This window comes from Vicugna pacos, chromosome 6 (genome assembly GCF_048564905.1).
Source record: "Vicugna pacos chromosome 6, VicPac4, whole genome shotgun sequence".
NCBI classification, from domain to species: domain Eukaryota; kingdom Metazoa; phylum Chordata; class Mammalia; order Artiodactyla; family Camelidae; genus Vicugna; species Vicugna pacos.
This window is the reverse complement of record NC_132992.1, coordinates 45063846-45090618: the sequence shown is the minus strand read 5'-3', so window position 1 is coordinate 45090618 and position 26773 is coordinate 45063846. Positions and strand designations below refer to the sequence as shown.

At 34.4% G+C, this 26773-nt stretch overlaps 1 protein-coding gene across 4 annotated transcripts in view; it reads right to left on the bottom strand.

Moving 5' to 3' along the window:
• Positions 1-374: 374 nt before the first annotated feature.
• MIA2 (MIA SH3 domain ER export factor 2) overlaps positions 375-26773 on the bottom strand; it is an 82744-nt gene continuing 56345 nt past the window's right edge. For all 4 annotated transcript variants that reach the window (XM_031678979.2, XM_072962959.1, XM_031678985.2 and 1 more), the window contains 11 exons: positions 23250-23351; positions 22270-22330; positions 21657-21692; positions 18349-18416; positions 17049-17131; positions 15279-15407; positions 12027-12185; positions 7145-7267; positions 2685-2743; positions 1798-2029; positions 375-710 (listed from right to left, as the gene is read on the bottom strand). In XM_031678979.2, the coding sequence (XP_031534839.1) occupies positions 538-710; positions 1798-2029; positions 2685-2743; positions 7145-7267; positions 12027-12185; positions 15279-15407; positions 17049-17131; positions 18349-18416; positions 21657-21692; positions 22270-22330; positions 23250-23351 (1225 nt within the window). In that variant the 3' untranslated portion in view covers positions 375-537. The remainder of the gene's footprint in view (positions 711-1797; positions 2030-2684; positions 2744-7144; positions 7268-12026; positions 12186-15278; positions 15408-17048; positions 17132-18348; positions 18417-21656; positions 21693-22269; positions 22331-23249; positions 23352-26773) is intronic.

Here is a 26773-nt window from a genome sequence, read left to right as displayed (position 1 = left end):
ATAATTGAATGGGAGAGGCTCATAAAGCATTAGTTTTGAGCCTCAAAGCTATCGGGAGAAGCAAAAAAAACTAACTAACAGAGCCATATTAATGAAAAAACTAGCTGATTTTATTGTTATCAATGCCAAACAAATCTTTAAATCAATTAAAATTTATTTAATTAAGCATAAAGTTACTTTCACATTTGTCTACAACCACAGTAAATACAGTTCTTGGCATGAAGACACAGCCTTTGGAGTTTAAAACATCCTTACCTACAAGATTACATATATAAAACTCTCATTACTGTTTATGTGATAGTGGATATGTTAATCAAATTAAAATAATTATACTATCTAGAATAAAATAAAATAGAAATAATTTACTCATAAGATTCATATTTAAATCATCTTTATTTACAAAATACTATCCTGAGAATTATAATTCCATTAAGCTCCAATTTGAGCAAAAGTATAATCACTTAAGTAACAGCAGTTACTTAAACTGAAAATAAAAGAGAAGTCAAAATTACTTTTGAAGAGAGGCCAAAAATATTGTCAAGTTTCTTGCTGTGGTCCTGGATGTTCAGTAGTAGGCTCATTCGAAGGTGGAATCAACCCTGATGGGAACTCACCCCTATTTTCAGGAGGTGGAGGTGGGGGTGGGGGGAAAAATCCAGCTCTTGGGGGAAGATAATGAGGAAAATCTCTCGGTGGATAGACATTTCTCACTGTTCAAAGAGATTAGTAAAAGACATTTTTAACTTTAAGCACCTGAACTGTGGCCCCAGTAAATCATTAGCTTATAACTTCTAGTACTTCTCTTTATTTTCAAAAACTGGCACTGGAAAAACTACCTGATCTAACAAGTGAATTTCTACATCAAGTAAAACATACTTTCTTCAACTGCACATGATTACAGGGAATATCATTAACTTTCGGTGCAATTTTTGTCCTATGAAAATCTTAACATCTTAACACTTTCTAAAAAGGAGAGGAATTATTTCAAAAGATAGTAACTCATTCTAAAACAAGTTTTCAGGTAATATAATTTTTACCAGACTTAAAATCCAGATCAGTAATTCCCAAATCTAATTGGATACTACCCTAAAACATTTCCAGTTATATCAAAAACTGTCTTGAAATTCCCCAAATAAAATTCATTTTAATTCACTTTGAACTTGAAAAATGGAGGAGGAATGTGGAAAAGAATGACTACTTCAGGCAAGTAATAGGCTTTTGCCTACGGTTTGGTAACCATGTATTTATTCTGCCAAAACCTATAGTTCTAAATGGTAATGGACAGATATAAAAACAATTATTCCTCTTTTCTTATGTGAGGCTATGAAATAACTTTAATAAATTCAACAATTAGTCAAAACATAATAAACACATATTAGGCTGTAAATAAGTAGGACTGCATGGGAGCTACTTGTGAAAAAAGATTTTTAAAAATACTTTCGCCAGTAATTTTAATGTTAAAGTATAAATTATATTTTCACTAACTGACACAGTACCCAATTTCTATCAAAAAAGATACAAATCATTTTAGCATTAACATAAGATTGCTGCAAAAAAACACCATTTTCTTGATTATTGAAATAAAGAAGTAATTTCACATTATTCAGATGAATCAAGTTGAAGCCTCATTATTGATGGCTGCCTATCTTTCCAATTTGGAAAAGTAGTGGTACACTCACAGAACATGAGAAAAATTTTCCTCCACTGTATTACTACATGTATAGAAAGTAAAATTAGTATCTCTGATCTACTCTATAAGACATATATTAAGCTTAAAGGGAAAAAAAAAAAGCATACTTGCAAATGGAGGATGTGGTGGACCAGGAAAATCTCTTGGTGGAAAATAATCTCGGGAAGGTCCATACATGCTTCCTGGAAGAGGAGGCGGAGGGAAAGGAAGACCTCTTCTTATGAAAGGGACCCTTGTATCCAATGGGAACAATGGACCTCTGATTGGAGGAAAAGCTGAAGGAGCAAAGCCAGGGCCAGTTGCTTCACTTTCGATGGGAAGAGATGAATCAGGTACATTCTGTAACAAATTGACATATGGCAGTCACTAAACAGCTAATTTGCAATAGTTTTCCTGAAAATCTTAGGCTTAGAAGAAAGAATCTAGGCACCTTGGCAGAAAGCAGTCTACGACATCTTAAAGGGCTCCAGAGAAGGACTCAGCTTTCCATATTAGATAGATTTCAGCTATCATGAATATTTTATTAACTCAACAGAAAATAGCCTTAACCAACAAAGTTAATAGTCTAGCTAAAGATAAAACACAACGAATAGTCCAAGAGTACCAAAATATACATTTGTTTACCAAGCATGTACTGAAAAAAAGAAAAGATGCTTATGTTAATATTTTCAGCATGACCAAAACCAAGATTGTAAGCATAGTAAATAAAAAATATACTTTAAAACATTCAAATAAAAATCCAAGCAGGAAAATTCAAAGTCTTGTTTAACTGTATGAACTAACTCAAACCTAGAGTCTGCAAGTTGTACCTGATCACTATAGGATGCAATTCAGAAAGAAAACAGCCATAACGCTGAGTATGAAGTATATTTGTCAAAGGGAAAGAAGCAGCTTTTAATCAAAAACTAGCTGGCTACCTAAATTTCTATTCCAGTAAACCAAGAGATTATAAAGATTGTAAATACATGGATAAAATTCCAGTTACAATACTTACACCAAGATCGTCTTTACTATCATTTCTACTGGACTCCATTTCTGAGGACACTGGCCCATCTAGACATAAAAGTTAAACCATGAAAAATACTTGATTTATCACTCCATGCTTAGATCTCCAGATCACAGTGTCTCCTGATATTCCCCTCCCCTTGTCAGTGCATAAACCAGCTTGATACCAGCATCCGGTCTAAGGGCCTAAAGACAGCTTGAGGTCGGTCCCTATAAATTTTGGCAGACTCAGAGTTCTGCAAAGGCATGTAGCAGTGGTTTCCCTAGCTTGTTCAAGGCAATCCTGCGAGCAGCATCATTAGGGAGGCTTCTAGGAGGCAGCATTCCTCTCCTCCCTTCCTTCTTTCTTCCATTCCTTCCTTCTTTTTTCTCCTGCCTTACTTCTTTCCTTTTTTCCTCCCTCCTTCCCTCTCATCCTTCCTTCCTTATTCCTCCATCAGGTAACACAGACTAGCAACTGAATTTAGTCACTGTTTCTAAATAAATGTTCCTGGACTTTATCATCAAGAACTGCTCGGTCTCTGAGAACATAAATTCAAACAGCCTTCTCTCCAACCGCAAGTAGCTCCTCTCACTGTACCTGTCCTTGGATGTCACTGAAGCTTCCAGTCCTCTGATCGAACTCTGTATCCTCCTTTCTTCATTTCCTTCCCTAATTGACTGACTTCAAACTCTATCACTATAGCCAGTCATTAACGTCCTACTAATGGCCATTTTTCACACGTGCTTCACCACATTCAGCCCTAGATTAATTCAATTATTTGCTCCCACTCTGCCTAGACCTGAGCCACCCAGCACTTCTGAGGGTAAAATAAATCACAGAGCCAAGGAGACAGCTCCAGCCACTCCAGGCTGACAAGAGCTCTAGCCATACTTCCAGCTGCCAAATGCCTCGCCTTTCTTCTGACTTTAAGCCAGTTTTCTCCTCAACAATTTCAAACCTCCAATCTCCTCAGACCTGCTATACCAGTCACCTAGAAACTCCCGTAACTTTTTTGTAGTCAAACATATAAATGTATCAGCAACTACAGTCCTATAATCTTTCCTCCTATTGTCATGGAAAAGGATTCCTCTGGACAATCTAAGACCCTGATCCTGTACTCAGAATCCCTCCCCTCCAGGTTCCGCAGGGACCCTCCTCTCTCCACTGCCTCCCTCCTCCCTCCCTTTCTGCTAGACCCATCCTATCAGCAAGGCTCTCCCAACTACTATTTAAAAATGAGACAGAAAAAGAGAATCACCCCTTTACAGCTATCTCTCCCTTCACCATCACAAGCTGTTCTATTTATATACATATAGTTCAGAATTCCTCCCCTTCTGTCCTCACTGTACTGCCATCTATGTGCAACATCCACCGCTCCACTGAAATTACTGCCCCCAGATTGAAAGAAAGAAAGAAAGAAAGAAAGAAAGAAAGAAAGAAAGAAAGAAAGAAAGAAAGAAAGAAAGAGCTCCTCGTTCACTAAATTAAAACAGAACTAACTCCTTAGACCTTATTTAATGTTATTCTTTCCATTGTAGACTACTGCCTCCCTCTTTTAACTCCTCTCAGCCTTCAGCTTCTCTGATGGCACCCTTCTCTGTCTCTCCTTTCTAGCTGCTCCTTCTCAGTCCCACTGGTGGGCTCCACTACGCTGACCATCCTTAAACAGTAGTCAGCTCAGAGTTCACCCTCGGCCCTCCGTCCCTTCTCATTCTCTCCTGGAGAAATCTCATCCACTCCTACAGCTTTAGTTTGACGGATGTCATTAATGACTTCCAGATGTATAAATCAGATCGAGCTACTTCCCCCAGGACTTCAAAACTTGACATGCCTACTTGGATAGTCCTGCAGGTGTAGAACAGGTGCTGCTAATTTTCTAAGTTCAAAATGAAACATAATCTTTCCTGTCAAACGTTCCACTGCTCCTTGTTCCTTGCTTCAGAACAGCGAATGGCCCACATGCCACCGCCGAGAACCTAGGCATCAGCCAAGACTCCTTCTCCCTTGCTCCATGCCTTCAATCCTAAGTCCTTCCACTTCTGTCTTCTCCCCGTCTCTTCTCATGCATCCATCCCCTCTGCTAAGGCACCGCTGTCACTAGGGTAGATTCCCGTCACAGGTATAACCTCCTAAAAGGTTATACCCTCCCCCTCCAGTCTCAACAGCTCCCTCCAGTCCTTTCACCACAATGCAACTAAAATTATTTCTCTAAAATGCAGATCTGATTACTTCTCTGTTTAAAATCCTTTAGTGTGTTCCCATTATCCTGCAGATAGGTCTAAAATTTCTGAACAGGTTTGCAAGGCCTTGAAAACTTTATGCACCACTTACCTCTTCACTATCTGTTTCAATATTCTATGACTTCCACTCCGTGTTACAGCCATAATTTACAGGACACTCTCAACTCTAAGTCTTTAAGGATGCAATTCTCTCCTTCCAGAACATCCACATACTTTGGCCCAGCTAACTCCTCCTTTAATTCTCACCTTATATGTCACTTCCCCCAAAAAGATTTTCTTGACTCTCTCACACTCAAAACACCAACACCTGTCATCCCGGTTAGCAACTCACATGCTCCCATAACATCATGCACTCATTACTTCTGTCAGTACATAGTGCAAATGCCTGTAGACCTTTACTAGACCTTAAGGTATAAGAACTGCTGACCTATTCACCGCTGAAATACAGCAGCTACCATAATGCGTGTCATACAGTAAGCATTCTACAGACATTTAGTGCATCAATGGCGGGGCTGACGTACTAAACTGCTCCACTACCCTCTCATTCCAGTGATGTGCAGGGATCAAGACCATGGTTCTGGAGTCAGACATGGGATCAAATCCTGCCTCTGATACTTCCTATGTGAGATTTTGAACACCTTTTTGAGCCTTGGTTTCTTCATCTATAAAATCAGGGTAACAGTATCTATTTCACTGGTTCATTGTGAAGATTAAACGAGATAATTCATTTCACTCAATACACATTTACTAAGCACTACTATTAGTTAATGTGTTTTAACTGTATCACTCACCACTATCCTTCATGTAAATACCAAATGTTGATAAACCAACAGTAACGTATTACATATATATAGAATCTTTCTACTTACAAAATACTTTCACACACCTTAACTCATTTAACCCTCATAAGACTTGCTAGGGATTAATATCTCAGTTTTACAGCCATTATCCATCAATAAGTCATGCTGTCTTTTCTGTTTTTACTTATACTGTTCATTATTACTGACGCAGACCCCTACTTCTTAACTAATTTTTCAGATTCCCTCAGAAGCAGCTCAAATGCCACCTCCTGATGGTGTCTTCCCTGATCCTCCAACTATATGGGAGTTCTCCCTTTCTGTGAACACAGCCATGGTCTCTAGTGGGACTTGCTACTCTGACCTGTATTAGTTAAGCATATATATTTGTCTTTCTCCCCGATTTAATTATTAGCTTCTTACAGCTAAAAACTATGCCTTACTAAAATCATACTAGCTAACATGTCACGCAGGATACCTTCTAAACAGAAGGCACCTAAAAGCTATCTGCTAAATTGGACAATTACCAAAAAAAAAAAAAAAAAAAAAAAAGGACATGTGAAAAACTTTAAATAGCATTAGTTTAGACACTGATTCAATCATACATACACTTTTATTCCATTAAGCTTGGACTAATGGGGGAAAACAATTTCAAAAGCTAAACAGAAATAATTAACTTAATTATAACCAATAGCAGAAAACCAAGCCATAAGTCTACTTCTCTGCTTATTATTCAAAAAAAGACTGATTTCCTAAAACAGTATGTACCTCAGCAGGATAATCCCCCTCCTCAATATATATATATCCTTTCCCGGGGAACCCTTTTACCAATAAATTTACTTTACTTTTCTATTTACTTTTAATATTTTTGTTTTCTTAATGTTCTGCACTCCTAATTGACACACAGGCTATCTATATTTCTCAATATCAATGGGTTGCTGTGAGGTGGTTTAAGTAAAAGAGCTCCTGACAAACGGCTGCTCAGTAAATGTAAGTTAAATCTATATAAGCATGAAAATGTTTTTAAAAGGTAACTGATTAACCCAACAACAGAGCATTACTCAAATTATTTTTCTGGTGGATTTTCACATATCCATTCATGCCAGTCTAACTTCCCTGATTACTAAACAGGATATACATAAGTGGACTGAAAAACTAGAAAGTTAATCATGAAACACAGTAAAATTAACCATTATAGGTACATACAGTAAATTCATTATCATGCTGTCCAAACCAACCATCTACATATGTGAAGATGCCATGGATACACACAGTATAACAAGAAACTTAAAACCAGGAAATTTTCAGGAAAGAGATTTTGGCCTTAAGAGCTAAGCAGAGATCACAATTAGTCCTTTATTCAGCTTCCAGTTCTTTACTATGCCACCATTATCAAAAAACACATATACGCACACAAAGTATTACCTACCTGTTTTATCCAAAGATGGCATATTAAAACTCCTAAGCTCTGCTGGTCCAGAAAGTCTACCAGAATTAGAATAAAATCTGTCTTGCCTTTGTGGAGGAAGAACTGCATCAGGATATGGCTGGCCTGGAAAACACGTTTTTAAAATATCTCCATTAGAATAAAAATAAATCAAGTTAACTGAAGTTTAATATATGAATGTAGATATTTTTCTTGCTTTCTAAAAGACTTTGATCCATATTCTTGGTAGGTAATAATAAACAATTTTAAGAAAATTACACATTTTACTAAAGGCAATAACTGTTTTTGTAGTAAACACAAGTGTAATGCTATCCTGGAGTTTGAAAATTTCTATTACTATGTGTAAATTAGAATATATGAATAGAAATTAGTTATATATATTCAGCTTTCAATTTTAATAATAGTGGAAGTTAGTGGATACATCAATATATCAAAAAAAGACTTTCAGGAGCTAGCTATCAGCAAAGAAAGAAAAAACAGAATATGTTGTTAACATAGCAAGAAATTAAGCAGAACAGATAATGATAAAAGAAATGGTCACCAAAGCAGAAAGAGCATCATTCAGAGGTCATCAAGTAATCAGATTTTCAGTAACTTCAATATTTTGGAATTTAACTTCCTTCTACAACCAAAGGGAAAGATCTCTGACTCAAAGAATGAAGGAAGATTAAGGGTATCTGGAGAGACACAAATCTGGCACAGACTCAGACTCAGGGGATTCTAAACCACCTTTCTTTGTCCCCAGGTGTCATTTATGATGACAAAATGGTAATAATCCATGGATCCTTGTAGAGTTCATCACACTTGAAAAAACATAGGTAGTCTATCTCATCTCTGATAGACGATGGCAGACTTCAATACATTAAGTAGGCATTTGCCCACCCCCAAAATATGGCAAAGGTCAAAGGGAATGAACTGTGCGACTCTCTCCTATCCTAACGGATACAGACAAAAGCCTAAAACTGCCTTCCGTGACTGTCCGGGCAATGGTTCATAATGTGAATGCCATACTATATTGGGTATGCCACTTGTCCTCTGATCCTGCCACTGGGACCCTACTGACAGACCTGTCCCACACAAAGCCAAGGAAACCACCTGATATCAACCAGAGTCGATGGAGGGAATTGTATTTAATGAGCTCCCAAGGGCGAGGAGATGCAACAGGACAGAAAGATCCACATAGTCTTGAAGGCTCATTGCCCCCTCTTTTCACGGCTGACTCAACGGTCTGAATTGGCCCAGTGAAAGAAAAGGCCGATACCAGCCAGTGAGATCTAACCTGCATTTTCCCTTCCTACTTTAAACATGGGATTAATTAAATGGCACAGCTGGGCAAGGGGATACAGTGGGGAAACCTGAAGACTTCCCAACTCTTTCTTAATCAGGTCTCAAGATACCATATCCTTACTTTGTTGCTAAAGAACATCTCCCCACAATATCGGTAACCTCAGAAAAACAAAATTTTGCTGCAAGTATTTTACTTTATAAATCATATGCCCATGTTGTCCTCCTTTGGTGAAAACAGTCCATTCCTTAAATCTCCCAATGCCTATTGTATGCCAGGCATTAGTGATACAAAGTTGGGGGGTCTTTTTAAGCTTTATTTTTTTCTGGTAGGGGGAGGTAATCAGGTTTGTTTGTTTATTCTTAGAGGAGGTACTGGGCATTGAATCCAGGACCTCATGCATGCTAAGCATGCGCTCTTCCACTTGAACTATACCCTCCCCAACAAAGTTGGTTTTGATACAGGCTGTGTATAGTCTAACAGAGATAGAAACAAATAGAAACAAATTAATGTTTTAAATAAAGGGGCATACAAATAATATGGGAGATGGCCTATCTAATTCTGTTTGGAGGAATCAGAAATGGTGTCACGCAGGAGGAAAAGTTTGCTCTGAAAGAAAAATAAGGAAGGATGAATGAGTAAATAAGGGTATTCTGGTGACACTCAAATATACATATACATGTTTAAGTACGTGTACATATATACAGACAGACACTTAATGTAATAAGATAAAACTATATGGAAGGCATATGACCAACGCAAGACTGAAATACAAATAAGGACGTGAACAGTTCCTTTCTTTTTTGCTTTCTTACCTTTCCTATCAGGCTTATAGGAGAAGAGATGATTAAAAAGAAAGAAGGGAGAGAAAAAGAATCAGGGAGAAAAAAAAGGGTGGGAAGAAATGTACAGGGCATTGTGAAGCAATTTCATAAACTAAAAATTAGAATAAAATTCAACATGTCTAGTTAAAAACAAAAATGTTGTTCATCTCTTTTCATTCCAAAACAAATCTCGGACAGCAATAGTTCCCTGAGTAACAATCTAACAGTTTGGGAGTCTATCACATAACAGGAACATCAACATGGTTAAGAAGAATTATAAAGATATACAAAGGATCTGAATTTTTTTAATTCAATAATGGTTACTAATCAAGTATAGTAAGAATCTTCACTTAAAACAGAATGTGAAGAAATAGTTTAATTTGATGATTAAGGAATTTAAAGAAATGGAAAAGCAAAACTTCCAGAAAGTAGTTGATGAAAGCACTGATATGGAGAGGTTATGACTCTGGAATAAAGAAACCAATGGTACAAAGAGAATGTCTAAGAAACAGACCTGTACAAATAAGGGGATTTAATTTAAAAGTGATATTTCAAATTGATAAACTAATATACAGTATTAAAACTGTCTATCCAATAAGGAAAAAAGGAACTCCTCACACTGTCCCAAAACAAAAAATATACAGATTAAAAAGACTTAAAAAACAAAAACAAAACTTTAAATTTTTAGAAGAAAACAGAGAATATCTTTTTGATCTAAAGATATGTCTTAAACAAAACAAAAATTCCAAAAAAATAAAATGGATTAATTTACCTAAAACAAAATTTGAAACTGTTGTATAACAATAACATACATAATAATGAAATAAGCAAAAGACAAAACATTAGTATCCAAAGTATACTGAGAATTCCTAGTAAGCAAAAGAGAAATAAATCAGGTGATTTACAGGAGAAAATACAGATGACCAATGAACAAGAAAAGATGTTCAAGCTTACTAATAATCAAAGAGCTACAAGGAATAATAAAAAAAGTGAGAAAAATTTTAACTCATATGGCTGGAAATATTCAAAACAAGTTTTACATCAAGTATTGAAGAAAAAGCTACTCTCAAATACTTCACGATAACCACTCTTGAGGACAATGGACAATATCCATTAAAACCTAAAATATGCGTATCTTACTTTCCAGCAATTTCATTACCTGGACTCATCTCTAAAGATATATATACAAAAAAGATGTTAACTGCAGAATTGTTAGCAATGGTGAAACACTGAAACACCCTCAATGTTCATCAGATGAGACTGAATAAGACTACACAAACGAACTGCAGTATATTCATATATTTAAACACTGTACAGCAATTAAAATAACAAACTTTATATTAAAATGGAAAGAATGCAAGAACATATGCTGATTAAAAACTTGATAAAATAGAAACATACTTAAAAAAAAATCAAATATAGACTAGTTCATACACATTAAACTCATGAGTAGTTGCCTCTGGGAAAGAAGGAAGGTAATGACCCTGAGAAGGTAAACAGAATAGACTTCAACTCACACAGTGTGATTTTTTTTGTTTGTTTTATTTACACATTCTCTCCCTCTCTCCCTCTCTCTCTCTCTCTCTCACACACACACACACACACACACACGAAACAAGTATTAATATGGAAATTCTGGGAGGTAATACACAGGATTGTGCTACATTATCTGCGTTTTTGTTTCTTCATTTGTGAAATGGTAAAAATACTCTGTTAAAGGGATTAATAAAAAGCACTTAACATCTGGCACAAAGCAAATACTCCAAAGTAGCTGTAATGATAAACTAAATTCTTATGATTATAAACTATACCAAAATATAGTATTGACTGACCTCACTCAAAATTATGACCATAAACTTCAAAAAGAGACTCAAGATTGCCCTGTAATCATATCACATTTTACTGACATTTAAGTTCCTTCACTCTCCTAAATGGCTATTGTATACCTTTTTCTCCCTCTTCCAATTTCTGACAGTCCCCTCCCCTCCCATCCCAAGTTAACAACCTTGCCACATCAAGAAAATTGACACAGCTGAACACCTTCATTCACCCTTGCCCAGTCTCTCTATCTGCACATATCTGCTCCGCCTTCCTTCCTTTCACAAAGTTATTCAGTCCCTGTTTAATTTCTCACTTACACTCTGGATCCCATCCTCTTTGTGTACTACCCAAGGGTTTCATTTTTTTAATTACACCCTCTCCCATTATCAACTTCTCTCCCAATCTTAGATTATTCCCATCAGCAAATAAACATGTTGTAGTACTTTCTATCTTTAAAAAACAAAAATAGCTCTCCCTCCAGCTACTATCTCATTTCCTTCTTTTATTAAAAGCAAATTTTTTCAAAAACTTATCTACATTTGTCCCCACATCCTAATCTCTCCTCAATCTACTCTCTTCAGGAAGATTGAAAAATTAAACACAGATCTTTCAAGTTTATATAAATAAGCAGACAGTAAGTTATCAACCAAATACTGATCATCAGAATGTATAAAGGATCATTACACAAGAAGAGATATAAGTGATACAAGAAATATACACTCCTCAAAAAGTGGGAGACCAAAAATTTGGAAACAACTTGAAGTAAATATCATCCTCTAAGAGGATGAGAGCATCACTGTAGATGTTTTTTATTATATATACCATGACTTTTCTTAAGACAGGACACACTTGTACACCTCATTTCTTCCATTCCTGTATGTTGCACATACTAGTTGTCTTTCAAATGTAAGTAGTAACTATCCTCTTTTCATACCTGATGGAGGGATCATCATCCTACGATCTTGTTCCCAGGTTGGTGAAAGGGAGCCAGTGTCAGAAGGCGCTCTGTGAGGATCAGTTAACCTATCAGAGCTTGACTCTCCTCTTTCATTGGTAATGTGATGATCCAGAGGATTCCCTGGGCCTCTTGAGCCTAATTAAAGAAGAAAAATACAACTCTGTTTTATCTAAAAAAGTATTATAAGACTTATACCAAATAAAATGCAGACAGGTTTTAAAAAGGGAAAACAATCAGATTCCAACAAAGCTCCTCTAAGACACATCAGACTATAACTATCCTACCACAGACATTTCTAAGACCAAAAGGAAAAAATCATTTTGCCATATGCATATACAAGCACTTGTCTATAAAATTCATTTTAAATGTTATCAACATCATTGTTTACACATAAAATTTGTGGTTAAATTATAAATACTAAGTCTGAAAAGTAAGAGTAGAAACTAAATTGCAAAGTAAAGACTGCTATACCAATGTAACAAGATAATTGTAAAATGGGTTTTTTGTTCTTTAAACTAGTATGTCAAAAGCCAAAAAGAGCATGAGTCCTTTAAAACAGTCATCTTAGAAGATATATACCTATTTCAATAATTCTGTAACTAGTCAAAGTAAACAACTCTTTTAGAAATGTTAATTAGATTAATTTAAGAGCTACTCAAGAAATTACAACTTAATGTTACATGACTCATCTCCTGCCTCAAAATGATTTTAACCACTCTGATTACAAAACTTTATACCCACCAAATAAATTTGGCTTTTAATGGCTACAAGCAATTTCTAAATAACAAATTCACTTTCAGAAAGAGCTGACAACGCTAAAGGCAAATATAAAAAAAGTTTCAAGACAACAGCACTGTTGGAATAAACATTTTGAACAAGATTAACACTCATTTGTAAGGGCAAGGGCATAGCTTAGTAGTAAAGTGCATGCCTGGCATGCAAGAGGTCCTGGGTTCAATCCCCAATATCTCCATTAAAAATAAATAAACCTAATTATCTCCCCCACCCCAAAACTCTCATCTGTATAAGAAAATCTGGCATGCTTACATTTATAAAGGAGGGGAATCACTTTAAAGTTCCCATCCTAAGACCACTAGAAAAAATAGTACCTCATTTAGTCCACATACAATTAAAATGAAAAAGACAAATATAAAAAATTTAATATATTAAATAACAAAATACATCAATACCTCATCTGTCATTGAATGGGGAATGAGGTCTCTCAAAATTATAGTGCCCAGAAAATAAAAGCTTATTTACTCTTTCAAAGAACAGCTTTTAGAAAATTATTTTAACAGAAATCTTCTAAAATGCTTGCCACATTTTAGTACCTCCTTTAAGAGAATAAAACTAATTTGACCTTTTCATGGTTAACTTGTGCAAATCAGCATAGCATTCTTTTTTTTTAATATATAGTAGTAATCTTTTAAGGTTTTTCTATGTACTCTCTTTTGTAGAGTAGTCAGGAGGCCAACTGACTTTTATGTCAGAAGGTCAACTTTTCCTTATAGTTGTACATCCTATTAAATTTCTCAAATATTTCTTGCATTTTAAGAATGCAAGAATATTCAAATATAGCTTGCTTATCCTTGTAATCAAATCATTAGATGAAAAAGGCTGGGAAAGCAGAAAGTTAAATCAGTAAGAAATGTGCAAATGTCAATTAGGCTGAGTTCATCTAGAGTGAAGAACAGATCTTTAAAGGAGACATTCAAAGGCTTTCTCCTGATTGCTTACTTCCAAAGGAATAAAGTACAGACCAACTGACTACCAGATGAAAAACTACAAACATGAAATTGCTAAAGGTTAAGATTTTTCATTCAGTCCAAAAGTTACATACAATTTACTCTAAAAAGAAATTATTTTCCTTATACGCAATCTTATTCAAACATATATCGCATCCAAACTTTCAAATTTAAAAAAAAGAAAGAAGATAATAAGAGGAAGGAAAAGAAAGGTCATTCTTCTTTGGTGGGTCATAGAAACTTTTAGTCCAAAGCAACTTTTTTAAGACCTGCTGATAACTTACCTAAAACTTCTGTAGCTTTTCTAACAAATAGTAAAACACCCTTGCAAATGATCGAACCACATTGTATCTTGAAAGTAATTAAAAAGGAGAGGAAAGTAATTTAAATAGGAGAGGAGAAATCAAAGGTAATTTGTATCCTTATTGACTACAAGCAATCCTTGACTTATGTCCTTCAACTTCCAGTGATTGACATTTGGCAGTTTAGTCAATTGACCCTTATGAGAGGGCACCAGACTGCTGGCTGCAACCCATTTGGGTGCATGAAATTAACTCTGTCTTAATCAGCATCGTTTTTTTAATGCAATGGAATAGAACTGAATAGAAGATATCAGGGAGCATCAAAAGTAGTAAGGGTAGCATATAACTGGTTTCAGTTACACTTACGTTGGTGTGTAATACGACATTATATAAACACAGATTTGGGAATAAAAATCTAAGACTCCTAATTTTGGAATAAATAGGCTTCAATTTTGCCACACTCCAAGAGAAAATTTTAAAGCAACTTGACAAAGTAAACAAATATGGTGAGAGATCAAAAGAGGAAAACTCAAGGTACACAAGTACATCAGAGTGTACACTGATGAAAAAAAATGCAGAAAGATCAACAGCTAATGCTTCGGCTTGACGTGGCTCTGGAAGTTCTCAAAAACACGTAAGGGGGATTACGAAGCAGACAACCTTGGGTCAGTTTCTCAACCTATTAACAAATGATTTAGGTCTCCATTAAGGTTCCCATCAAAATTCTGCCTACAAGAGAGCACTTCTGAATTCCTTGACTCTAAACAAAGGTCATTATAATGAAGTAAAAAAAAGGTTTTAAATTCTATATTCCAATAATGTTTCATTAAAATAAAATTTTATGCTAGGTTATATTGTTATGTATTTTACGTAGTCTTTATAAAGTTATATATTATGTAGCACAATAGTTTTTAAGAAGTTAAAATATGATTTAAAAAGAGATGCAGCAAGTCCTTGACCAAAATGTAATCTATTATACCAACGTTTCTAAGAGAAAAATGTATTAAAATTAGATGTCATAAAGCTCCCTTTTTCCAAACAAAAGTAACTACCCACAATAAGTGCAAGGAATGCCTGTATTACCCAAAGGTTTATTTCAAAGATCATTTTAAAGATAAGTTGAGATGAAAATATAAAGTAAGGAAGAAATCTAGAGTAATAAAGATGTTTAAACAATATACCTCTTCCTCCTCCCCCTGGAAGCAAAGGTGAGAATCTGAGTGGACCCTCCAACAAAGTTGGAGGGGAGAGAAAAGCTCTCGTTTCAGGTGAAGGTCGACCCAATGGTGAGGGACCATATGGGGAATGCTCTGGAATAATTAAAACAGCATATTTAAATTCATAGTTTCAATCACCTATACTACAGATTAGAACCTCAGTTCAGCAATTACCATCGGGTCATCCTATTGCCAAATTTAAGTTTATTCCATGTCCTAAATAATAACCATCCCTTGGGCTTTGCTGATATGGTTTAGAATTAAAAATGGAACCCTATGTTTTTAAAGTCTATCTACCAAATGGACATTCAGTAAACAAAAATATCATCCTCTTGGTAACTACACTTAAATAACCATACCATATTAAGCAAAGGACACTGGTGATATTTTTGAGTTACAGAGGTTTTGAGGGGCATGGCATTTGGTTTTGCTTTTCTTTAGTGGCAGTACACTTCCAGATATTTCATTCAGCTGGTGAGGGTTGTAACATGGAAGGGCTCAGTTTAAATCAGGGCCAGATAGGCTGCGCTGGGCCATGAATTACTTGAATAAAGCTTGGGTTTTGAAAAGTAGGGGAAAAAACAGAAAATACTCTGAAGCATCAGAAATTACTTTTGATTCATCACCTCATCACCAGTGAAAATTCAGTTTACATTTGCTAGTTCTTTAAGTAAATCACTTTACCTATAAACCATATAACCAAGAGCCTTATTATTTTACAAACTTCACCACTCCCAAATAATGGTTATGCTTTCAAAGATCAAAAATCAGCAACAACATCAAAAACCAAACTTAAATACCACCAAAATAACACTTTTCAAAACATGGTCAATTTTATTATATAGGTTATATAATATCCAAATGGAGTTATAACAAAACATCAAAGCATTATTTACCCTGAGACTTTGGCATTAGATTCAGATCAAAATCCCTTCTGTATAATTCCGCTCACTCCAGATTTTGCTACTATTTGAAATTCAAAACAATCTGCTATCTCTTCAATGTAGAAATAAACTTTCGTTTTAATGAAATTGGACTTTCAAAAGTGAATTTTATAACTTTTCAACAGTTATTAAAAGAGGATTCTACCCATATAACGATAAGGTTTGTTTTCATTGCCCTAGAAGTTTAACTCCAAGTCAACCAAAATTATTTTGAAAAACTTAAGATCATAAAAATGCTAACTCATTAATGAATGGACAGAAATACTATATACATCTTCCAAAGAACTGGTCCTCTCTTGGAGATAATAAAGCAAGCAAAACTCTGATTATTAATGTTTTTCCACCTTTTTAATTAATACTTTTAAATAATTTTAAACCAACTGTTTTAATTCTAATTTTTATAATTCAAGCAAATTCCAAAGAACAGTTACTATGTAAATAGTCACAATGTTAACACCATTTAAGCACTCCTTACCCATTCATGCTCCAAAAAAATAATTAATGAGTATCTTACTATGTACCAAGCACTCTGCTTATCAAGGAACTCAAGGCACTAATATATCATCTAACAAAATGCACTGAGAAAGGGAGGAAGCCATTATTTATATTAGTGCTTGGGAAACAAAACTCAGAAACTTGGGAGATTGTGAAGAACTTAGATTAGAACCCTAGCTCCAAAATCTGAAAAATGTATAAGTAATAGTGTTAATGTATACTAATTTAAACTATAAGTACAATATATATAAAAATATATGTATTTTAAATGAGGGGTTAAAAAAAAAAAGACTACCTCTGCCAAATGCTGTATTTGGAACATCAAGTGCATAAGGATCTTTTTCTAAAAGTTCAAATTTAAACTCTGTTTCAGTTAATCTGCAAATAAAGAACAAACATCTCTAAGTTACTCATCCAAGAGAAGCACCCACATTTCAAGAAAAACGCCACTACTGAGTACAAGCTACTCTTCATTGTTCTCAATATCTGCATAGAAGAAACAGACCCTTTAAAATTATTCTGACCAAAACACCTTTCCATCCCCCCCACTATTTATTTTGGGGTAACAGATTCCTTTTTGCCTAGTGATAGTGATGCTCTGTTGAGGTTTGGCATTGTTTTGTTTTCTTCTTCAAAACCAGACTACAAAAAGTGATATAATCACAGAATCCAAATTTTAGGAAGATCTTGAAGGATTCTCTAAGGTCAATCAGTTCAAGTCTATCATCTTACAACCAAGGAAACTGAGGCTAGGAGCTTAAATGATTTATGCAAAATTAAAATACCAGGGTTAAAACACAGAGCTCCCACTGCTGAGTCATATATGCTTTCCACTGTAATGTTACCCATATGATTCCAATCATACCGTAAAATTGGAATCTGATTAATTCATCCTGCTATTTTACTCCTGAACTTATCTTAAAAATATGACATTTTAAAAGAATCTTGATCATCAGATCTAAATAAAACATTTAATCATTCCATTTTAATTTCTGAGTAGAAAAGACAAGCAAAAAGACTAAAACTAATATTGGATAATGTTAATAGCACATTCTGGCAGGAAATTTTAACACTCTGGGAAGACTTTTACAATCTTCATAGAAAAGCATTTACTATTCCCTTCAATTGTACATTGTATACTTTTATCCCCTTTCATTTTGTTATTGTAAAGCAATACCATCCAATGCAATAAAACCAGGGACAAGGAGAAATAATAAATATTTATTCTATCCATTCATCCACTAAAAGATGCTGATACTCCAAGAATTACCATGTCAGAGAGATTCATCCTTTCTGTCTTCATCCTTTGTAACCTCCTCCTACCTATACTGATTCAAAAACAATTTTTTTAAGTTTCAGTTTTTACAGAAGAATCTTTGAAAGTTTCCTTCTCTGTTAGAGTAATCTCTCTGAGACAAGTATTTCAAATAAAAAATCTAGTTAATCCTGGTAAAATAATAGATATTTTACCAGTAGATATGCCGGATTCACTGAAAACAATCCTGTTTATCCTTATGAAAGTGTTAACTAATTAATAAAACTAAGAATAAAAGTCATAACTGAAGTTGTTAAAGTGTTTCCACTAAGATACTTACTTTTGTCTGTTGTGAGCATTTTCTTTCCTTAAATCATTGAGGTTTCTTTCAGCAGTCCGAGCTGCCAACTTAAGGAAAATAATACGTTTTTAAAATAAATTTATGAACATTTAAAATGAAAGATGAGCACACCTAAATATCTCAATAATGGCAAACAAATATCACAATCACTTGAGTAAGTAAGCATCCATTTTTATAAACTCAATGTAAAAATGTTTTAATTCAGAGAATTCTTTTAAAAGGGAGTGAGTTTCATATAACCAGAAGACATGAGCCTAAGGCTGGAGTTTAATCATGGACCTGCCAATAAATGCTTTTGGTGCAGTAAATATCTAACACCATGACAAGAGCAATGTAAGAGGATCCCAGCTTTGGAATGGAGACCAGGGATCATTATGCACAGCAGCACTGGCTATGGCACAGAGTAACCACCTCTGGAAAGAAATCACTATCGTTCTATGAAACTATAAAGGTCTCAAATAGCCTCACAGCAAGCTGATACAGGCCTTTATTTTTAAATGGCTGAATATAATCACAGCATCCTGCATGTTTATTAAGTACACAACACTATACGGATACATTTCTACAGTCTTTTACATTTGTTTAGTGACACTTTTATTTAATTAAAATCAGAGTATATCTGTTATAGAAAACAAAGCTTACACTTAGACCAAGAACATGCAACACTCCCAAACAGTTGTGGGCAAAGGTTAAACTTGTCCAGAATACTGCATGTTTCCCAGTTACTCTGTGGACCCTACGGATTAGAAGCGGCAGTATGCGGCACGTCAGGCCTGCCGAAGTTATGCAACGCACTACAGCAAATGTAAACTCACAAAAACATAGGTAATTAACTCAGTCTATAACTTTTTACAATTAAAAAGCACTATACTATCAAATGTGTTCACTTAAAATTGTGAACTGCACAAATAAAATTAACTTTAACTGGGCAAATATTCATCTAAAATACAGCTTAACCACATTTTAGCACTATTAAAGAGATTCCATGAATCATCTTTTTCCAGTATGTAATCACCTAATTTTGTACTAACAAAAAAGAATACTACACCAACAATTTTAGTTAACAAAATACTAATTCATTTAATTTTTTATAATGCAGCACCAAAATTATTTCTACATGCTGCCTATAGTGTAACATATTTACTCAAGTATATGGCACAAAAAATGCATAGTCAAAAGTAACGTCTACTATGATTATAGTATAGTATTTGTTAAAAATACACCTACAACAAAAAAATATAAAAGTAAACTGATGGCAGTGATTCAAACTTGAAAAGTTTACACCTAAAGATTAGCAAAACTATAATTCAGTGAATGACCATACTGTATTCTAAATCACTGTATTCAGATACTGAATACTTACAATATCAAAATAGCATTCTATGAGGTACAGGTGTGAAGGAAAAAGAACCAGTCCCTATATTAAAGAGGCTTAAATCTGTGGTAAGGACAAATATAAATGACCACAGTACTTGCCATAGGACACAAAAAAACATAGTACTATGAGAGTTTAAAGGAAGAAAAAACTAAATCTAACAGGATAGAGCAAAGAAATACTCAATAGAGAATGTAATATCCAAAATTATAAAATTATAACATTAAAGAGGTGGAAACAAAGTTTATAAAATGGGAAAGGTTTATATAAATTATAAAGCACTCACACAGAAAATATCTATGATACAGTAAGAAAGGTTATAAAACTAATATATGATTTCATTTTTTAAACATATATATGTGCTTTATGTCTAAACAGTCCAAAAAGTGCAGAACAAATTAAAGTGATGCTGCTGATTTCTTCTCTGTACCCTTCTACATGGTGTAAACTTTTGTTCAATGAGTATGTATTATTTTTATAAATCTGAAAAATATCTTTTGATTTTTGAGACATGAAGGACATATTTTTCTGCATGTTTTAATTTAAAGTCAATGTCATTCTTTACTAAACAAGAAATTCAATATATTGAAAAGAAAAAGCACAAGACTTAGAAACTAAAAGGTCAGTATTTCAATCTCCACTCTTCATCGCTAATCATGTGACCTCAGGGTGTTTCCTCGTCTGTAAGACCTAAATTATAATACCTATATTATAATACCTATTTTACAGAGTTACTGTGTGGACTGAATGAGCAATATATATAAAATGTTTTTAAGTACAGTGCCTAGAACATAACAGATACTAATAAACATCAATTCCTCTCAATCTTTAAAAATAGTCTGCATCTGAGTATTTAGAAAGTGGTGAAGAGTAGCAAAGAAGACTAAACTCATCTCCAAGCCCAGCTTAATTCAGTAACAAATCTTCACTGAAACCTCAATATGGAAGCGTACAAAATCTTAGAATTGGGAGGGACCTTGATATTCGACATATCTAATTTCTCACTCAAGTTGGAATCTCTACTCCAAGAAATACCCATGCCTAAAAAATACCTTCCAAGCTTCATATAACAGTGATAATTTGACATTTACGGAGTGCTTACTGTATGTCGGGTACCTGGCTAACAGAAATATCCTTTTTAATCATCACAATAACTATGAAATAGGTACTAATGATATCTTTTATCCTATAGGTAAGAGAACTGGTGGCAGGTGATACAGCCAGGATATCAACTAAGACAGGCTGATGCCAGACCCCACATTCACCCACTGTGCAAACTGCTTCCCCTTGAAGACTCTGAGGGACAAGTCTTCCGAGGGCCAGCTATTTCTACAGTTCTTCACGTTAGAGGGATCATTAGGACAATTAGTCAAAACCTACATGCTTATTATTTCCTCATACAGTTCCTCTGAGGCTCTGACATGTCATTTCTTATGATGGTCTTTTTCTTAATGTGTAACAAGTAATTCAACAGTGAGAATCAGATACCTGAATGGTACAACTTTTAGAACTAGAAGGGCTTTAGATTATCACTTAGTCCAATCCCACTGTTTTACAGAGAGGTAAACAGACCTAAAGAACTTTAAGTTATTTGTCCACAATTACTGGCAATCCAGTGCCTGAAACAAGTCCATGAACATTATATTACCTCCCCAAAAGAAAGTAGAAGCTCCCTGAAAAGAAGCTATGTGCTGAAAGCAGAGAAGGAAAAATCAGATTTTGTGAGTAACTGTGTCATAACGAAGTATTTAGTTCATAAGGAACATAATTTCACTACTGGCAAAATTAAAAGAAACTGATTTCTGTAAATACTACCTCTATTCTCAGTGTAAAAGTAGACCTTTTACATTGCTCATTTCAATTAGGAAAAAGAACAATTTGGCAAAAGAGCCTAAGATAATTTAGTACTTACCCAATTATCATGTGCTTTTTTCTCATAAGAAATAATCTGAAAAACAAAGTAATTAAAATACTACTGATAACTGTTTTTCTTCATTAAAAAACATGCACATCTACCGCTATGATTCAGTATACAACTCATAAATTCAAAAATAACTCAAGCGTCCCTAAAAAAATAAGTAACATTTTAAAGCAAATTTTCACATACACATGATCTACTCTGTTCTGCTTTTAAAACCTAAACTGGAAATATAAAGACAACTAAAATTTTTGTCTAGTACATGTCTATTTTATCCAATAATCAACTACAACAGGAAGTGCCAATTAAGAGACAACGAGCAGACTGAAGTGGAAAAGACCCCGGTGCTGATATATATCTGTTTATTTACGCAACACACATTCCCAAAGCAGCAGCAGGACACATGGCCACTTTAAACAAGGTCTCTTATCACAGAATCTTTGCCTCCCTAGAAATGTTCCACAGCTCAATGCAAAACCTCAAGAGGTATACAACTCGTCAAATAAGTATACTCCTGCATCAAAACAGAGATACTAATTCAAACAAGTCACAACTGTTTTAGGTTACTTACACACACACACACACATACACACACACACACACATACCTGTCCTTGATAAGAACGAATGGTTCTCTCCAATTCTTCTTCTAGATCTTTGGCTCGTTTTCTATAAAGAACAAATAATCATTCTGCTATTAACATATACTAAGAAATGACAGAACACTACCTCTACTGAAAATATTAATTAAAATACCTAGAGTGCATTGTTTCATATAACTCCAGAATTCCACGTGTTAACCACCTTTATGCGTTTCTAAAGTTTATTTTTGCCTGAGATAATTTCGACAATAATTAAGCTTTAGGAGTACTACTACTTGGGTTTATCTAAACCAAAGACCGTGAGAAGATTTAGATGGCATAATGGTTCATTTTTATTCTTAAGAAGGATGATACTGGGAGATTTATTCAGATGTCTATAACCTTAAAAGAATGTTAGGAAATTAATGATTTGTGAGAAATAAAATGTTACTTATTATTTTTATAAGACTAACAAGACCACTCCTTCTTTTGGATAAAACTCAAGCTTACTAGCCCTAATGTAAAATGAAGCATCACAATTATTTGGAATACTGCTGAATCTTGCCTCTTATTTTCTCAAGGTTTTTATTATTTCTATAATTTTACCTTAGCTCACTGAGGACTAAGCTAACATAAAAACAAGGCTGATGGTCTTTAAATACTCCTTCATAACTTTAAGTGAGGTTTACTCTTCCTTTGGTGGCATACTTCTCAAATTGATTAACATCATACACATTCTTCCCCATGTGAACCAAAGAGGAAAGACTTTAAAATTAATCGCATTAATAAAGTTCTTAACATTAACAGAAAATAGGACACCCATATTCAAATCCAACTAATGTGAGAGATTTAAAATCATACACTGAAAGAAAAACATTTCTTCCTTTTTATATTTCCTGTATAATTGTGTAACAGCAAGATATCTGAACAAAAAGTAATGAAACAAAAATACAGGCTTTGTCTGGCTGCTTTAAACATCAAAAAGAAGGGAAAAATATATTCAATACCTATAGGTCTCCAGCTCTTCAGCTGCATGGATTATCTTTTCATCTGCTTTGGAAAGTTTCTCCTCTTTCTCTAACCGGTAATTTTCCTCTACTGTCAATTTCCTTAAAACAGAAAGTGTTTTATGTCTTTTATTGTATGTCATAAAATGATCAATTATATATTTTTAATTATATGACAACTGGTGATTAACTTTACTGCTCCCATAAAGCAATATGCATAATACCAATGAAAACATCACATGCAAGAAAAAAAATGTACCTGTGTAAAGATTCTGAGTGTGGAATTTAATACTATAAACTCAAACTGTAAAGCATCTTGTTTAAAACAGTACTACTAATATAGAAGTTTTCAATTTATCACAGAAATAAGATTATCAAAGGTAAATATTAATAAAAACTATTATAACTGTATATTATTTACCAAGCCTTCCAGTATAAAGAAGTATTGCATTTATTAAACAAGAAGTCACTAATGAACTGTGTTTCAATAACTTTTAAATTGGTTAAGTTGTTAAAATAGTGATTGGACTTCCAGGCCAGTTCTCACACAAACACACACACACACACACAAATTTACACGTAATGAACTCAAAGTAAATAAAATTTCGCAGTAGTAGTCCAACTTACTACTGCTAGTTCTTTTAGCAATAATGGCTAATTTAATGAGTAAAACTTTTCTTACACCTTTATGTACAGTATCTTATTTAACACAACAGCTCTACACAAAGGGTACTGTTTACAAAAAGAAAAATGCAGCACAGAGAAACTAAATAACTGGACTGAGGCATAGAGCTAGTAAATAGTGATTCCATTATACTACATCACCCATGTTGTTTCACGTGGTATCATTTATAACATAACACTGGTCCCTAAAGAAATACTTATTGAACACCACCAGAAAACGCATTTGGAGTCCTAACGGCGGGTGCCTCACCTTTTTCATGACTTTGGGGAAAAATATGACAAACCATTAAAGAAATTCTACAGTTCAACGGTAACTGTTTTATATTCTACATACTACATTACCTATTGCTTAGAAAGCACTCCTCAGATCAACTGTTTCATAGGTGTTATAAGAAAATAAAAACCATCTCCTTAGGAAAACCATAAAAGTGTAGTGGGCTTAGAGACGGAAGACAGGTGTGTTCCTATAAACTATACAGATTTTAAATGGCCAGAATCCCTTTGTCACCCCTCCCACTGAGAAGTAAAGTCTATGAACCCTCCTCTTGAATGTGGGTGGGCTCATTAATGATGGAAATTGGGAATTCACCACATTTCAAACTAATGAACAACACACATGCAGGTAGGATTCTACTCAGCTTCCCATCCTTGCTTTGAATATCCACAGAGAATACCTTTTTTCTTTCAAATTCTAAACATTACTTATTAAAATTCTATAATCAAACACTTGTTGTTGTTCAAAAGATACACTCAAGATCCATTCCTGGGCATGTATCCAGAGGGAACTCTAATTTGAAAAGATATATGCACCCCAATGTTCACAGCAGCACTATTTACAATAGCCAAGACATTGAAAGAACCTAAATGTCCACTGACAGATGACTGGATAAAGAAGTTGTGGTATATTTATATAATGGAATACTACCCAGCCATAAAAAAGAATGAAATAATGCCATTTGCTACAACATGGATGTACCTAAAGATCGTTATTCTAAGAGAAGCCAGAAAGAGAAAAAAAATACTATATGATATCACTTATGCATGGAATCTAAAAAAAGAGATGAACTTATTTACAAAACAGAAACAGTCAGTCATAAAAAACAAACTTATGGTTACAGGGGGTGGGGGGATTGAGGTGGGAAGGGATAAATTGGGAGTTTGAGATTTCTAGATACTAACTACTATATATAAAATAGATAAACAACAAGTTTATACTGTATAGCACAGGCACGGGGAACTAAATGTAGTATCTTGTCTACCACCTATAGTGAAAAAGAATATGAAAAAGAATATATGTATGCAAATATATGACTGCACATTATGTTGTACACCAGAAATTGACATAACATTGTAAACTGACAATACATCAGTTAAAAAAAAAAAAGATACACTCAAAAGTATTCCTTTCACCTCAAATAACCCTTTTTCTGTCCAAAGTTTACTCACAGTATCTTTCATCCTAACCTAAAAAGAAGGGCCCATTCCTAGGTTTACTGACAGAAACTGCTAGGTTACTCTGTAGTTCTTCCATTTAGTCTAATTTATTTCTCTTTTATGCCCAGAGCAGTTGCAAATGGCCCAGAAGTCCATGATGAATACCAAGTTTTTAAACTCTGAACTGAATCCAAAACATGATTGAAGTATACAGCTTGGTAGTGAAAGAGTGTAACCTACCACCCAGCACCTGACATCAATGGAGTTTCAATATTCTCTACCAGTTTCCAAATGCATACAACAGAATCTCATTATTCCCACTGGTTATAGTCTATAAAGTCATCACAGATCCTAAATTAGCAAACACTGAACTACTGCTCCTAAAGGACATACACCGTTAGATTCCTAAGAGCTCAGATCACAGCATTTTTATCAATCAACATATAACCCTGTTTTATGTGTTTCTGGTTAAAGAAATCTCATTTAATATATATTGCTGATTCATAAAAATGAACTCATGGCCAACCACATCAGAACTCATGTCTGAACAAAGTTTATCTGACATATGTATTTTCTCTATAAGGCACAGCACACCACTACCTTTTTGCACTTAGGAACACTAGACAGCATTTCAGTACTACACTTGGGGGACATTTAAAATGGCTAAATTACTAAAAAAAAAAAAAAAAACACACAAAAACACAAAAATGTGGCACTAAATAAATTTACTGCAAAAAGGGCACTTGTTTACAAGAGTAAGAGCTGAAACAAGAAGGCAGAGTTCTTGTTTGACCTCAACTGGGAACATGCACATTGGGCAATTCAGATCTTCCACTGTTCTGTCCAAGTCTGCAAATGACTACTAAAGCTTTGCAAGTACTGCTTTTGAGGTTACAGATGAATTTCCACAAGTAGGTGAATTTGCAAATACAGAATTTACAGATAATGAGAATCAGCTGTAGTAACTTCCGTTAAGTTTTTAAAGAGGCTTGCAAGTCTGTTACATTTTGTTTCATTTAACGATGAAAAATGTGATAGTGGTATCTGAAAATCTGCTGTCTCCAGATAGGTATCTCAACGGTCTTCTGTGTAAGTATGCATTCAGGCATCAGTATACACACGCACACACAATCTTTCAGTATAATATATAAAAGCACTAAACATATTTATTCTTATATCCAACAAATATTTATTGAATACCATGTGCATAGTTTCAGGCACTGGAAATAAAGAAGAGAATGAGGTAACTCACTCATGGAGTTTACATTTAATGTAGGGAATTTTAAAAAGATAATCAATCACCAGAGGACAACAGCAGCAATAAGGAAAAATAAAGCAAGATGCAAGACAAGAGGATAGGGAGGGGCAGGTATTATTTCAGTTGGAGGAGCCAGGGAAGGATTCTT